This window comes from Watersipora subatra, chromosome 4 (genome assembly GCF_963576615.1).
Source record: "Watersipora subatra chromosome 4, tzWatSuba1.1, whole genome shotgun sequence".
NCBI classification, from domain to species: Eukaryota; Metazoa; Bryozoa; class Gymnolaemata; order Cheilostomatida; family Watersiporidae; genus Watersipora; species Watersipora subatra.
The window spans coordinates 13,747,018-13,764,508 of NC_088711.1; the positions used below are offsets into that span (position 1 = coordinate 13,747,018).

General features: G+C 35.4%; 2 protein-coding genes across 2 annotated transcripts; one reads left to right on the forward strand and one right to left on the reverse strand.

Annotated features, from left to right (window-relative positions):
* The first annotated feature begins 2,735 nt into the window (after positions 1-2,735).
* On the forward strand, positions 2,736-7,307 carry LOC137392884 (uncharacterized). The gene is made up of 4 exons (XM_068079232.1): positions 2,736-2,858; positions 4,176-4,933; positions 5,034-5,166; positions 6,752-7,307. The coding sequence occupies exons 2-4, from the start codon at positions 4,216-4,218 to the stop codon at positions 6,891-6,893; spliced, it is 993 nt and encodes a 330-aa protein (XP_067935333.1). The 5' UTR covers positions 2,736-2,858; positions 4,176-4,215; the 3' UTR covers positions 6,894-7,307.
* Positions 7,308-7,318: 11 nt separating this feature from the next.
* LOC137392885 (aurora kinase B-like) lies at positions 7,319-13,495 on the reverse strand. The gene is made up of 6 exons (XM_068079234.1): positions 13,365-13,495; positions 11,037-11,116; positions 10,757-10,895; positions 9,736-9,884; positions 8,895-9,126; positions 7,319-7,716 (listed from the first exon to the last, which is right to left on the reverse strand). Exons 1-6 carry the CDS (start codon positions 13,413-13,415, stop codon positions 7,615-7,617), a joined length of 753 nt encoding a protein of 250 aa, XP_067935335.1. The 5' UTR covers positions 13,416-13,495; the 3' UTR covers positions 7,319-7,614.
* Between the last annotated feature and the right edge of the window lie 3,996 nt (positions 13,496-17,491).

Here is a 17,491-nt window from a genome sequence, read left to right on the forward strand (position 1 = left end):
ATAACAATCAATTTTTTCGTTGTCCAACTCCAAAGCTTTTTGCTTTTTTCTATTAAAACTTTCGACTGATCGACGCTCGTAACTCCTCTTCTATTACACATAAAAAGCTAGTTTTGGCTGTAAACTGTAGCAAACATATCAACGAGTGCAATGAGCTTATATGCAACAATGGTAAATATAGGTATAAAATAAAAATATGTTTTCAAATTTAGAATGAATAAAAAATTGAAAGTTCCAACAAATTGCAAAGATTGACACAGGCCATAATATCGTTGCAGGTCAATTGCAAGCAACATATATCAACTAGTAGAGATATTTCTCGGTTTTTCAATGCATATTTATCAAGAAATCTTTGACAAGTTAAAAGTAAGTTGGCAGCTTTATTACATCTAAAAGGTTTAATATCGCCCTACCGGAAAAAAGAGCAAAATATAGGCGACGTTCTCTTCGCCCTTAATAGGGCTAAATTTATCTTTCGAAAATTCTGACGAGCCATTTGAAAAATAGACTGCCAGCCTCTATTTTAACGCCGCCTCCAATTGACCGCCACTATAGAGGAAGGGTTGAAAAATAGAGCGCCATGGCATTGAATTAAAGGTTTTACGGTAGTTTTTATAGAGCACTGTGTGCAAAAAATCAAATTTATCAATAGCCCTATACCATTTAACATCCACCATCTGTGACGACTAAGAATTTAGTGATTCGGCAAAACTACCTTTGAGATCATACACCCAACAACAAGATGTACCACTAAGTGTTAGTGGTAATATCCTTTGGCTAAAATCAAAACCTATTACAAAGCTGTCTGCATTTATACATTTGATTTGTTTTATACCATTATAGTAATTTATTCAATTAGTATTTCAAATGGCAACATTATAACTGTTGCTCCATTAGCATGCTTTTTGAGTATAATTTTGTAATTGTAGATTGCTGCGTACCATTGCTGTACTTCATTTAATTCATGCACTACATAAATGTGTATGTAGGCAATTCATATTATTGTCTCTGTGCATAACTTCACGATAACTGTTATTTTATACAAGGATACACCAAGATATGTTGCAACATAGCAACCAATATTTGTTGCAGACTTTTTACATTATAACTGTACAAAATGTACCATTGTTAGTTATATATTCCATATGTATATTATATTCCACCTTTTAGAATTGTGTAAAAAATAGTCATAAAAACAAAACTTGTTTTGTCAAAGTTGAGAACTTGAAGCAATGAAAAATCCTGTACATTAAATCATGGTGGAGTAGAGGTTTATAACTTGGCTTTTGGAGCTACTCAGGTTTTGTGCACCGGTTTTGTAAACCTATTTGGTAGTGGCAAGTTACAGTTTAGCCTTAACGTGAAAATTGTCCACAAGTGAATTATTTAGGTACAGAATTACAATGGCGCAAAATTTGAATAGGATTGAATTCTTATGTAAGATCAGTGGCATGCCAAGCGCACAAGAAACCACAGAAGCAGACGACGAAATAAAGAAATTGTTCAAGGCACCGAAAAGTGGCAGCATCAAAAATCTTATTAAACACTCTTTTAACAATGGTAGAAACCAATCAATGGCAGAAATAAAACAATGCTGCTGCACTTAATTAACACCCCAAAATTGTGAAAATTCAATAAAACAATGGAGCTTCAAGAACCAAGTAGTAGCAGCACAAAGTCATACTACAGAAACGAGCAAGCATTGTTCGAAGTCATGTTGATTGCATGCCCAAAAAAAACAACATCGCGTGATAAAATTTATCTCTGATGCACAAGTAGCACAGGTGTTTTCTGACTAACAAAAGTTCAGGACTATCGCAAAACTTGTTCTGAAAGTCGAAGTGGTTGTTCTCAAGGCAGATTTTCTATCAACCTGGTCAATGCATATCTGAATTATTGTCCCAGACTCAACGATGTAAAGTTGAATGTAGTCTTCTTAACAATTAGCTTATGATGATAGTGAGTTAACTAAACAGGCTTCCTTGTATGTTAATTATTTATCGAATGTTATCATTAGATTTGTATTAATACTAGTGTAAAAAAGCTGTTGATAATTCACTGTCATTTAAGTCATAAATTAACCAACCCTTAAAAGACTGACAGTTACCAAACTTCAATGTCTAATTTGCACTAAACTAAACCTATATTTATAGTCCATAACTCCAATATTCAATGATTGCCACATTAAGGACATACGCAAAGTGAAACCAGAAATCCTGTCGCAGTCGTAATTTTGCTTTTTCCAATTTGCTTCAGTAGTACGACCGCGACTCTTTGTCTGTTATATAGCATCGACTTTAGATTACACTCGAACCAACCACCCAGATTAATGGAGTTTTTTCATAAAAGCTAAACACAATTTGCTATAAACAGTAGAAATGCACACGTACAAAAACGTAGTCTTATACAGGTGTAACGTTGAAAATTATAGTTTTAGATTAAACATATTCATAAAGTTGACTGACTGCGAAAACTAATAAAGCGATAAGCCGAACTCATAAATATCAGTATCCGAGCTTGCAGCCCATCGCTTAAACGTAATAAAAATATTAATTGGGCTCGTTGCGTTTTCTTAAAAAATAGCGGGTTTTGACTGCAAGGGTTGAAATCAATGGTTATTGTTGACCTTTGCGGAAAGCCTGTAAGGACGCAGAGCTCGTATAATAAATTACATGTACGTCCGAACGCGAAAGAAAAAATTGTGTAGAAAATTGACAATGTCATGGCTATGCCATGTTACGATCGCTTGAGCTCCTTATCCTAGCATTGTTTCGCTAATTCTTGTAGCTCCATATCTGGAACACATGTGAAGGCTCACTGCGAGAATTACTAAGGTGTTAATTTATCTAGAAATGAAGGTCAGATTTTATTATGCTTTATCAATATCTCCATTCCACATTCATATACCGTAGTTAACATTTGATAACTAACTCAATAGTACAATTAATATAAGATAGTACAATTCGCTGGGCTCTGAATATATGTTAGTGCAGTGAGATGGATTTAGAATACATATTAGTACAATTAGATTAGGTCTGAATATATGTTAGTACAATTAGATGGACTCTGAATTTATGCTAGTACAATGAGATGGACTCTTAATACATGTTAGCACAAATTAGATGAACCCTGAACACATGTTAGTACAATGAGATGGACTCAGAACACATGTTAGTATAATTAGATTGGCTCTGAATATATGTTAGTACAGTTAGATGGACTCTGAATACATGTTAGTACATCGAGATGGTCTTTGAATACATGTTAGTACAATTAGATGGACTCTGAATACATGTTAGTACAATTAGATGGACTCTGAATACATATTAGTAGAATTAGATTGACTCCAAATATAAGTTAGTACAATTAGATGGACCTTGAATACATGTTAGTATAATTAGATGGACACTGAATACATGTTGGTACAATTAGATAGACCTTGAATACATGTTAGTACAATTAAATTGACTCTGAATATAAGTTAGTAGAATTGGATTGACTCTGAATATAATGTAAGTTAACATAATTAGATTGATTCTGAATACATGCTAGTACAGTTAGAAGGACTCTGAATATAATGTAAGTTAATAGAATTAGATTGATTCTCAATACATACTGGTACAATTAGATTGACTCTGAATATAAGTCAGTAGAATTAGATTGACTCTGAATATAATGTAAGTTAATAGAATTAGATTGATTCTGAATACATGCTAGTACAATTAGATGGACTCTGAATATAAGTTAGTACTTGTATTTAGATTGACTCTGAATATAATGTAAGTTAGTAGAATTAGATGGACCCTGAATACATGTCAGTCCAATTAGATGGATTTTGAATATTCATTTCTTCGTTATCCATAATGAGAATTGTTTAGTTAAAAAACTGTTAGTGACCTTTTCTTGAAACTATTCTAACTAGTTTATAAATTTCTCTCGCAATTCGATTATACATTAAATTAAGAATATATCATAGCAGGTCCCCGTTTAAATGTCTATTATTTTGTTTAAGTTATGCCAGCTAATATTTAAACCCACATTGGCCAACAGTACTGTAAGAGTTCAGAGATTTGACAAACCTTCTGTAGTGAAATATAAGGCATTGATAAAAACATTTGTAAATGCTTTAGCAGAAAATTGGAATATTTTCTTCATTTCGCCTATATTTGTTTTAGTTGGAGTAATACAAAGTTTGTAACAGTGAGAGGATGCAGCATGAGGTGTCCAAGTATAATAACCCTGCTAGGGTTTCTGTTTGGATGTTGTATCACAGTGATATTTGCTTTGTTGGTTATACCGTCCGAGAAAACGTGGCCTAGCATATACGAAGACAGGCTTGGCTATCTGCAAGAGCTTGTTATGACTTACAACTACACATTCAGATCGGGCAGGTATATGTATGACAGCTCTGCAGCAGACAGAGCTTATGACACCGAAGAGGACTATTTAACAAGAAGGGCAAAGATGCTCTGCTACTCCATAGGAGCAGAGGCTGATGATGCTACTCACATTTCTGTTATTATTCGCACCTGGACCCAACATTGTGACCTAACCCTTATTTTTCATGATGACCTACTTTCATTGCAAAAATCCCTACCTCAAGAACTTTTTGCAAATAAGATCAAGTTAATATATGTCAACTCTGGAAACTCTACAATTGGAGTACTGCTGAAAACTCTAAATGCATATCTACGAGAGTACTCCTGGTTCACATACGTTCCTTCACGGGTCTTTCTTCTTCCTAACAATTTGAAATACTTTCTCCTTTCTGCAAATGCTGATCCTCACCAGGCAATATTTGTTGGCAAACCTCATGTAGGAAAATTGTTTGGTTATTGGGAGGTGTCAGAGGAAAGCCCACTGGCAATATCGGTACAAGCCGTGTCTGTTGCATCGAATACAGCCTCTTCCTGCTTCTCCGACGACATACAAGGTAGACAGTGATGTACATGTATATATAAGCTAATTAAACTTGTTAAATGGCATATTAGGCAGTTTCTTTTGAGATAGGCAATACATTTGTGTACTTACAGATCCAGGATGCTTAGTTGAAGCAACCAAAGGCAGACTAGTCAATATTCGAAATGCTGAAGGAAATGAAGTTATCACCTCCATGCTATATCGCCAATTCTGGTTAAAATTTCTCAATAGCGATGTCAAAGACAAGTGAGTGACAGTTTTTGCCTTACGCTACCAGAGAGTGTACGCTACTAGAATCATAACAAATTTAGATCATATGACTGAATAACACTGTTTTGTTAAAAGAAATAAAAAATAATCTACTGCTAATAAAAAACTTGAAAAGTATTTTGGAGCATCCTGACAAATTTATGGACAGTAAACAAATCTAATGATGGGAGGTAAACAGCATGCTAATTAAATACTTGGAGAAAAGTATTCACAATCATAAAAAATATCATATGGTGCTTGCATTACAGACTACTTCCTACTTGCTTTGACCACAGCAAAACTTTAAACTATATTACAAACAATTCAAAGACATCAACTGAATTATTGCAATTATAATCAGGTTTTAAGTCTGGATAGAATTTTAAGTCTGGATAGAATTGATACAGAGTTTTACTAATTTACATCTGACGCGCTTGCATGTTTTATAATGGCATAAGTAGTTGCAGAAGCTAGAAATAGACTTATCAAAATACACCTTTTAACGCAAAACTAAATGGTCCACATTTAGCAATTTGTTTTAAGTTTTTCAAAGACTGCTGACCAGTCTATTTGCTAATATAAATACACATGTAAACTTTGACTTATAACCAAAAGTAATGACATTCGCAACATTCTAAACCATTGTAAGGCAAGCATTAAATCCATAACTTTGATGACGGCCATGTGGTAGAACTGTTACTATAAACATTGTGAAATCCATTAGCGTTATATTTACTAAAGTCGTCATAGTAAATGGTTGTTATTTTACCTTTATTCTTGCAATAAATAGTGCTCTAATGACTTCATGTTATTTTATAATAAATTTACCAACCATCGTTGTACAATTCTATATTTACCGCTATTTTAATTCCTAATCTACGGTATTTTTATTTATCAGGTTAGACTTGATAGTTTTTATTAGTAACTCACATCTGCTGGCACCACTTGCTCTATAATAGTTGCAAAGCCGAAAGAGTAAGAAAGAAGCACGCACTCTTTCTTCTAGCAGCAAGAAAGAGTTGCTTTTTTGTTATTCTTTATTTCTTATAAAGTTGTATATAAGTATGCACATGACCTTTTCAATTTTGGATGTCCTGGGTCAGCAGTTGCATCGACACACTGTTTTAAAGACTGCATGTCCATCTATTACATGATATTAGTACCCTGACAGTCTCAGAGTGGGACAGATCGTCAGGTGAGCTGATAAAGCATAGAGAATAACTATGTGCACAATTATTCAGCAGTCTAATGTGGCTGATTGGTGCAGATATTACTGTATTGAAATACCAAGCTCAATGCGGAGTTCAAATCCTACACATAGCAACCTTTTTCACAACCTCAAACTGTGACTGCGGATGGACACAGCTTTTATTATAGTAAAGATTGCTACGAATAGCTTCCAAGGCTCTTTATAGACTGCTGTAGCAGCAGCTGCTTGAGAGACGGTGCACAATACCGACCATACGGTTACCTTATGAGCCTTCCCATTCCAGCGATCTGCTTCTGTATTGTGTCTCTATAACTGGACTATGCAAACCTTATTTGTGCCATTGACAATTACCATTCTTAAATATTTTTGCAGGATAAAAATGCGTTTTCCAGTAAGTGTACATGTACAGGGCGACTACAACTACCTCATGGATCTTGAGTACTACTTTCATCATCTATCTTCCTATGGAACCCAGTCTATCCTTGGTGGCTTTACTAGGCCACGTAAGAGCTAAAATCGGATCTTTTTCGCTACTCTGAGGATGTAACCTCTGACTCCACGAATAGCATTGTGATTGTCTCTATATGCCATATGCTTCCTTAGCGAGGCCAACTCAATTTTTAAATGTCAAGAACATCATGTTCCTGAAACATTTTAACTGAATATGATATTGAATACGATTGGGATTTACCACCCAAACTATAAATCCTTCAAATCTCGTGGCACAAACCAGTGTCCATTTTTATATTTTACTTCAAGAATTTGATCCATTCCCCTTACATATTACGCTCAATACCTTTGTGTACAGAGTCGCTCATCGATTTGAATTGTGGTTTTTATGTAACATTTACAAATTATTTATTCCAGTTACCTGTGAGGAATCTACCAAAATTATCTTACAGATTGTCAGAAATTTTTTATTGTTATGTGTGTGTGTGTGTCCCGTCGAGAGTATTGACCTTTTGCTGTCTTGTCTATTGAATAGTTTTACTTCAGCTTTGTGAGGCTGTCCTGCTTTAAATGCTACTCGAGTGCTTTGCTTTTGGTGCTATCACCCTCAATGTTGCTGTATATAATCGCTTATTCAGATGTGGCATTTTTTTACATGAAAAATAGTAACTAGTCCTTCCAGTGTTAGTAAAATATAAATATATTGTACTAAAACCTGTACATATTGTCTGAGAATACACGACTGAACCATGCCACATGTCTCCCAGAATGGCTATGAATGGCAGTTAACTTGTCGATCTCGGTGTCATTGTCATATGCTGTAAGACCCATGGATGCGTCTTCACATCAGTTACTGAGAACCGACTCCTGGGATCATGTCTGAGCAACTACAGATAGCAAAATTGTAATTCTAGTGCTTTTCAAAAATTCTAACTCAGTCTAATGGTGTCAACATTGTTAGTTTCATACAAGCATGAGAAAAATAATTAATGTGCATTTGTGGGAGAAGATAATAATTTGCTGTTCAAATCTGTAGATAGGCTTCTGGCTTTAATCAACGATCGGCTGATGGTAACAACTTTACTTTGCAGACAGATAATCATGACATTGAATAAAAATTTGTGCACAGACTGGTGAAATAAGATTTGACCTTGCAAGAAGATTTCCAGTTCATATAGCAGACACACTACTGAATAAACAATCACTGCGCTTTCATGCTTCAAATGGGCTTGGAGTTGCGAGCTACCGACGAATTTGTATCCTACCAATTCAATGTTTCGTAGTTGCACTATAATAGACCTTTCCAGGATTGGCGAAGTATCCCTCAAAATTTGTTAAAGCAGACTCACTTTTGGATCACAGTCCCTTTAATTTGTGCGTAATCAACTAATTGCACACAAAAAATCTCCTCACCTTCATCTCCGACGTGTAAATATTAATGTAAAGGCAAGAAGGCAAGCAAAAACAGTAAATAGTAGCAGTGAAACATTTTTGTGGCAGAGACCTCAGCAATTGTATACTGAAATTTTTTTACCTTCATCGGGGAGTGCTTACCCGAGTATTATCGATTCAGATCCATCGGCAGTGAGGGTTTCTATAAGGTCAACATACTCTCACAGCGTATGCCTGCGCACAAATTTAATGAAGCGAATTGGTGTCTAATGCTTTCAGATTTTACTGTTTTTATGATTCAGAGTGGAAGCAACTCCAAACTCATTTGAAGCAAGGGAGCACTGTGAACATGTCTGTCATATATGCATGTACACATCATCTTGCAGCTTGAAAAAAACCAAATTGTCACAAACTAATGCAATATATGTTTCAATTTGCAACAAATGGGAAGCATGATCATTCACACAGAAGTTGTCATCTCAAATTAGACGTAGAAGTACAACACTTTATAAATAGCCTCTACCTTATTCAAGTGCATGATGATATGATGCATGCATCACATTGGCACACATTTTTCGTATCAGAACAACGCTTGCTTACATGTGTTGGTAGGTCAGCGACAATACACATACCTTGTTTACATGTGTTGGTAAGTCATCGATAAGACACATACCTTGCTAATTAAGTCCCTAGCTCCTTCTTTAACGTATGGTGGATACAAAACATCACACTTGACAATCCTTTTGTAAGTGTCCTTAGTGGTAGCAGCTTCAAATGGAGGAGAACCCACGAGGAATTCATACAAAAGCACCCCAAGGCACCAGTTGTCTGCATAGGTTGAGTGACTCGTCCCCTCAACCATTTCTGGAGGAAGGTAGTCCAGGGTGCCACACAGAGTGTCCCGTCTAATAGAAATGATTTGGTTTGCTTTGGTAGTTGTCATATACGGGGTGATAGAAGCTTGAATTAAAAAACTGGTCAAAATGGCGAATTGAGATATCCTTGGTGCTATTTGTGCAAAAGAGATCAAATCTGTTACCATTTAACTGGATTTTGCTGATTGGAAGAAATGTGAGAATCAAACAGCCAAACTTTCACTTGCGATTGCTTTAGCATACAAATTACCCAACATGCAATGTAAAATCCCAGCAAATATTTAACTCTACTTCATAAACCTATTAACTACTATACTAAATAATATATTGGATGTTACATAAACAAGGCATAAACCATAAAGCCATAAAATAAGGCCACATCACCCCTGATCTACAAGATCATCAAGCAAGGCTCTGTCTAACCGCAATATTTACAAACATGGAATGGTCAAATCAACGCACATAAAAATCCGCAAAGTGCGACGGTGTATTTCGGTCATGAACTGGCCTCACTATATCAACTATTAAGTATAGTTAATAGGTCTATGCTCTACTCCTAAATTAATTCCAACATGCGATGTTTAAAGTTTTTCAAAACATGGCTGTGTCCAGAAAAACGAAGACGCTGATGAGGATTACCTGGAGGAAGGCGCATGAACTGCCCAGCCAAAGTCTGAGATTTTCAGATTTCCCATTAGATCAACAAGCAAGTTCTCAGGCTTTATGTCCCGGTGGATGACCTTCCTTTTGTGTAGGTACTCGAGAACATCAGCCATTTGGTATGTGTACTAATAGGATGATCATAAACAATAATTATATGAAATCCTATTGCAATAAACAAGAGTGGTGATGGCTGAAGTGAACAGAGGAGATAAAGATGATATATTTCCTTGCAGAGTCATATTTTGACCACGCATGCTACAGTACTAGTCATTTTTAGTAGCACTACTACAGAAGACTAGATTTTCTGTCTAAATATGAAAGAGGCCTCGTAAAAACTCTTTTATAACTGCTGCATCGGTGATGGGACTTAATCTACCAACTTTGATAGGCAATAAATAAAGAAATAAATTATATAAGTAAAGAAGCACAAAGTGAAAAAGACCATTTTTAATTTTTTTTAATATAGCTTATATAATTCTATCATGGTATTATCTACACACTTTTGCCACTATGTTAGATTTTTTCCGCGGTTGCTGCTAGTTGAAACTATGTCCATGAATATTACTATATGATAAACCTTAGTTTCCTTTAAAACAAGCATGCTGCTGTCATTAAAAAAAAGGATAGAAGTGATTGCAAAAGATGAAACCTCTGCCTAACACTACAGTTTAGGTGAATAACCTGCGTCAAACATCAAAACAAAGCAAGAAACAAGTGTATGTTAAGTGTGTTAGGACTGTTAAGTGGGTTAAGACTCGATCAGTTGAAAGACGTGAAACCCGTAAACAGTTTAAACTAGTTCAAATCTGCAACTTAGTTTTGTTCAAGGGTGATATAAGTATCTACAATAACGCCACCTTTTTATTCAAAGATGATATACACTACAAATCCACAACACAAAGTGTATTTAATTAAGACCACTATATAAAACGGCAAGTTCAAAGTAGATGGATGTACACTCGCTTGCCTTAAACAAATATAAAATAACATTACTTACATTTGCAGCGACGGATTCCGAGAATCTCTTAGCCTTTGTCAAAAGGTCATACAACTCCCCTTTTGCAACATATTCGAGGATTAGATAGATGCGATCACTATCATAGAAAAAGCCATGCATCTTCAAGCAGTTGGGGTGACTAAAACAGATGTTTGGCAATTCACAGTTAAATTATACGACCTTTTTGTTTGTTTGTTTGTAATGCACTTACGAATAGGAGTAACCACGTTTTGCAAAGCAAAACTTGCTGAGATGGACAGAAGCTACACACAACACCTACTCCAAATGGGTCTGTATTTCAATTTCTCGACGCACTTGATGTTCTACACAAGACTTCTGCAGTTGGTCTTTGAACATCATCTATAAATATAATGAAATCAGTGTTCCTGAGAGGTGGACACACCAGCTCTCAAAGGTTAGATAACCATTAACTCTGACTAGGAATTTGTCGCATAGGTTGAACTAGTTTACAAAATGTATGACAGTGACGATTTTTGCAAAACATTGGAAGGACAAGAGACTAATTTTAATCCGCAGTAATTTCCTTGTATAATAATAATTTTCAATGGTTCGACAGGTCAATGACAAACATTATTGCTTTTATTGCCAATTAGCCACCGGTCAAGCAGCAATGAATTATTACGGCACCATTTCATCTCTACATCCAAAACTCTGTAGAACCTTGTTTATGATAGCCTTATGTGTATCGTAACACAAATTTTAATATCCATAATTGTGAGTAAGTTGCAATTGAATCACATTTCTTCACGCATGCATCGCTAAAAAATTAGTCTTGCCTGTCCATGGGTACGATTCATATTATATACCGGCTAAGGCACTATTTCTAAAGTTAGTAAGGCTTATTGCTTGTAGTTTTAATTTGATTTTTACCAAATTTGTTCTATAATTATTTAATAACGAACAAAATCTTCTAATTTTAGTTGCAATCTAAAAATGAAAACAGCCGAATTTCCACTATGTGCACATAAGTTAAGTATGGCCTCGGCAGCAGTAAAATGAATGTTCAGCAGAATATGAGCAAACTAAATCGAGAGAAACGAATCTACCGTAAGACCTCTAATTGAACGCCACCTCTATTTGAACGCCACTTTCAATTGACTGCCACCCAAAGAGAAGGGTTGAAAAATAGAGTGCCACTCTCTAATTGAACACCACCTCCATTTGGCCGCCACTTTGACACCATTTGATCTTTACAAGCCCATAATATCAATTGGTCAGTAAAAAAGTGTCCACAAAATTGTATTAATAACGAATCGTTTACATCAATAAGAATTCTCTCGTTGTTCAATTCCAAAGCTTTGTGTTTTTTCTTCGTTAAAACTTTGAAAGAAACTGCCCAGAAATAATTAATAACTGCCGCAGGCTAGTAGTAGTTCCTTGTTTACCACGGTCTTGATACTTCGAAGTCCAAGTATATAAAAACGGTTTACATTTATGATGGTAGATGAACAACTAGTTTTAGGGTGAAGGTTGCGTTTGGCAAGCAAAACTTTTACGCGTTGCATTTGTGCTAAATACAACGCGTAAAAGTACTATTGCTCTGCCCAAAAATTGTTTGGATGCTAATATCGACTAGTTCAGCAGTGCAGAAGAGTTGAGGTCAGAAGACATTGGGGAAGGTATTGGACAATCAAAAGAAGCTGGTTCCATCGAAAGCAACAATCAGAATGCGGCTACCCAAGCAAACGATGCAAATATTTTTGTTTTAAAAACGTTAATTTCTGTTTCTGCATGTAACATAAGTATGGTTCGTTTATGTCACTCGTTCATGAATATATATATTTGTAGCATTTGATTGATTATCATTATATAACTTATAAATTTGCAAATTTATAGCATATTATTTAATAATGTTCTTGCAGTTATCTTAACACGGCTTACAATGGATCGACGCTCATAACTCCTCTTCTATTGCACATAAAGTGCAATAGAAGAGGAGCCAAAAACCTAGTTTTGGCTGCAAACTGTAGCAAACATATCAACAAGTGCAATGAGCTTTTATTCAACATTGTTAAATATAGATATGAAATAAAAATATGCCTTCAAATTTAGAATGAAATAAAAAATTGAAATCTCCAACAAATTGCAAAACAAGGCACAGGCTATAATATCAACGCAGATTAATTACAAGCAATAGATAACAACTGGTAGCGATATCTCTTGGCTTCCCAATGCATATTTTGTAAGTTAGCAGATTTATTGCATCCAAAAGATTTAATAGCACTCCACCGGAAAGAGAAGGCAAAATATAGGTGACATTCGCTTTCCCAAAAATGGCTAAATTTATCTTCCCAAAATTCTGACGAGCCATTTGAAAAATACAACGCAAGCCCCTATTTGAATGCTACCTCCAATTGACTGCCACTAGAGAAGAAGGGTTGAAAAATAGAGCGCCATGGCGTTCAATTAGAGGTATTACAGTATATTTGGTTCTGACAAAACAAACTACACGTATTCAATCAAAACACCGAAGTTATTACTGTACAAAAATTAGAAAAAAATTTTGTTCCACATAAGTTAAATCACCATTTACAGCAAGTCACTGTTATACTTATGTAAGCAGCTAATATTATTGCTATGAGATTACCTTCAATGCGTAAATGTATTTGCTTTTTTTCTCTCTCACGAGGAACACCATGCCGAATTTTCCTTTTCCCAATGGCTTTCCTATCTCAAAATCATTTACGCTCCAATCCTTTGGATTAAATACATTGGTCATTTTCCTAAAAAAGATAAGGAAGGAAATTTTCGATCAAGTCCATAAACTGGTAATAAATTTTATGTGACCAAAACACAGTTTACAAATCACCATATTAACTTGGTCATCTATGATTCTTTCTAATTTTTTCCAATAATTTGATGCCATTTCTTTCTGTATAATTTGATGAGCCTTCATGTAATGTTAGTCTACATTTTACATATATATTTATTACCTATATAGTCTAGCATCTTTTGGCATGACTAACATTTTAGTCGACCATTAATTTGACATGACTAGCAACATAAGTGATGTCTAAGCGATCTATATGCGAGTAGAGAAATCCTTGTACAATACAACAAAATGATCCAGAGTCAATACTTTCTTTCCAGCAGTGAAGAAGAGCTATTAGACAGGTTGAATATCTCAAATGCATATGCTTTTGGACCTAAAAGTCCTGAATGCCAGTCTTCAACATTACGTAAATATTTCAACAAAAACTAAAAGGTTCATGTAGGTGTGCTTGTATTATTAAAAGTTGTCAAGCAACTTGTTTTTTCAAGCAAGGTCTTTGCCAAATGCAACAGCGCTACCACAGAGAGTCTCAATAAAGATTTCTACATCTACATGTATGTTTCGAAGTTCTAAACAAAAGGGAGGGCAAATGATCTTTCTTGGCTGAAGACAACGAAAATTGTAAAGATGTTTCTAGCTCAAGGAAGTGGTTTGATATACTGGTTACAGATGAGGACACTTCTCGCCCTTAGTAACTATCAGAAAAAAACATTGGATATATTTGTGCCATGAATATAGCAACAAAAAGCTAGCTCTTTGTCACTGCATATACCAGCGAGTACGAGGACAGGCATGGTTGAACATTTCTAAGAAAGAAAACACTTAAATTTCATAGCATTGTCAGAAGATGGTGATACACACATGTGCTCAGCACTTCATGTAACTAATAATGTGATAATCATAAATGCAAATTGACCCAAGTATCTCAAAAAACATGTTTAGGTGTCAGTCCAACCAAAACAGCTTCTATATCCCGACTTGGTCTAACGACAAAAATCTGTCCTTCAGGAATACCACTATTTTCAGTGACTACAAGGTTACAGAAGTGAAGGAAGACTTATGGTTCCCACTTACAGCTGACCATAGCTGCTGAAAGATCAAGGCCAGCGTGTACTGGTGGATGGTTCATCACGGGATGACCAGGTTTTGATCGTTCTAACAATTGGTAATCACTAGTTAACAGCAATGCCACATATAAATCAGAAAACTTGAAAAGCTTGTACAATTGATGTTGCATTCATAGATAAGAAACAAATGTAGACCTATCATTTACACATAGCTATTTGTTATGCATACACAGCTACAGTAACAATTGCATCAAAACATAACAAACTAGTTTTTACAACACTTGTGAAGCATCATGCCTATACCATCTGATGGCACACCAATTAAAAAAGTTAAAGGTTGACTTGCAACAAAATTCACATTACTGTTATTTGGTATCAAAAGATTCACCATGTCTTACTCCGTTGTGTTGTAGGTGTCAAATACGCGGAAATGTGATTACCAGCTCTTAAAAGCTCAAAAATGAAAAGCCGCCGTAGATTGGAATCTGTTTATTTATCTGACGTAGTCATTCCAGTTTGGTTATCATCTTGCCACGTATGTTCTCACATGAATTGAAAGGCCAATAAAAAGCTTAATGTAAAACTTATCGTAGCACTAGTTTATGACAAACACTTCGGGTTTTACCGAAGACCCCGTATCAAATGTAGATGCTCGCTACTTTACAGTTATCTTTCGGCATTATTCAATCGTCAAGTCGTAATCTGATCACGTGACCCAATACTTCGCAAATAATTTTTGCAGCTCTTTTCGATTATCACAGGTAACCAACAGGCTCGTCATGATTATCAGACAATGATGTATACTCCGTCGAGGTAAGGTTAAAAAGTTTAACGATTTTTTACGGTAAGTTATAAGATATCAGTGCTAAAAGTGACAGCATTACAATGACGATAAAACAGACGCGTAAAAACAATAGACATGGTTTTATTGAATGCGTGAAGTATATTTGTGAAAATATTTCGACGAATGAGGTTGCATGAAAGTGTAAACAGAAACCATCCTGTAACAACTACGTCCCATTTGAGCTGTTTTGGAAAACGAATCCAAACTAGGGTGGTCTCGTGTGGCTGCGATTAACTGTTCGTTTTTGAGCTTTTAAGAGCTTGTAATCACATTTCCATATATTTTGCACCTACAACACAACAGAGTAAGACACGGTAAATTTTTTCATACCAAATAACGGTAATGTGAATTTTGTTGCAAGTCAACCTTTAAATGAACCTACCCTACCATCAATCACCAACAGTACACTATAGCACAAAAATCAAAGAGCCGTGCAGGCGCCCAACAAGAATGTAGCATATAGAAGACTGAGAGTTAATATTAGCATCACATTACTAATTATCTTTTCAATTCCAAGTGAGCTGTTTTTATAGGATTACATTATTAATGTTTAATAAGCTTTTGCTAAGCCACCAGCTTTTTATAGCTTTATTCGTCTTCTTTTGAAAAGAAACAGCGGTTATTACGCTACAGTTTAAAACAACCTAATAGCATTGTTATATCTAGAATCAACCATGTACATATAGTCATGGAAAGAATAACAAACCACACCAACTTCCCTAACAGATCCTCACGGAGACAACATATACAAATTCCGGAGATGAGAAGATCACCATTACAAACCTATTTCTAGTTCCAACCTACCCATTGTACTACCAAAACTTGGCATAAGGAAATCTCAGATAATCGCCAAAAGATTCCAATCTTAACACAGACTATGATAACTTGCATCCTGCGATAGCAAGCTCCGTATCTGACACCTGTCTATACCAGTTCATACATTATGATTGGGGATTACACATTTTGAAATTTCCGCTAATAGAATACAACAGGATGTAGCCAAGAACCCCCAAAAATTACAATACTCTGAACTGAAAAGTTGAAACATGTAGTTCCACTCTTGGACACCAAGGCTAACTCTCAACCCATATATAAGTACGCATATTCACATACATACTTCACTCTTTTAATACCGCTTCATCATGGCAGGCAGACGTGTCAGCAGATCAAGTGGAACAGTCAACTTTCGAAGAACAAAAGGGGTGACTATATTCTAAGTTTCTAGAAACGACTTTTATAAGTTTAGTCCAGGGTGAAACTTATTATATATTTTTCTTGTTCTTAAATAAACATAAGGTATTGAGAACCCCTCTTTGCATACCTTAGGAATTCCCTTTCTCAGAGCATAGTCTTAGATTCTCACATCTAGGAAGGTCTTTTATAGGGTCTTGATTACATTAATCAACAAAACATTGGTTAAAAAGTCATTTATCGGAATTGGTCAAATATGAGAAATCAGCACTGACGATTAGCAGTGTATCTGCGTTCAAGAATAAGCTTGAGCTACTCCCTAACAGTTGTAAGATTATTTGGTAGGATAATCCAATACTACCTATCAATAATCAACACAACAGCATAACCATTTTTTCAACAAATACAAAAGTATAATACTGTATGTAGCGTGAAGGATAAAAAAAGCTTATGTAAGGACACCGATATTGCGTAACATAAGGCTCTGCCAATGCGATCTTAATTTAAAGTGAGATCACAATGGCACAGATAAAAAATTGCTATTTTTCCTAACAATTAAACAGGACTTGGCGGAGTCGGTTTCCGATTTTTCGCAATAACCTCCAAAAAGCTGAGGGACTTGTTGATTGGATAATGAGCAAATTTCATGATTGGCTTGGAAACTTTCGATATTGTTTTAGAACTTGTAATTGGACGCTACAGCGATTCAACAAAACTTGGATTTATCGCCATTATGTCATTTCCATTTTATGCATTTTAAGCCGTTATTATAAGGACTCGCTCTATTAGGTAGTATAGTGTTTTTTTTTTATTTATGGAACTGGGTCTACCACGCTACA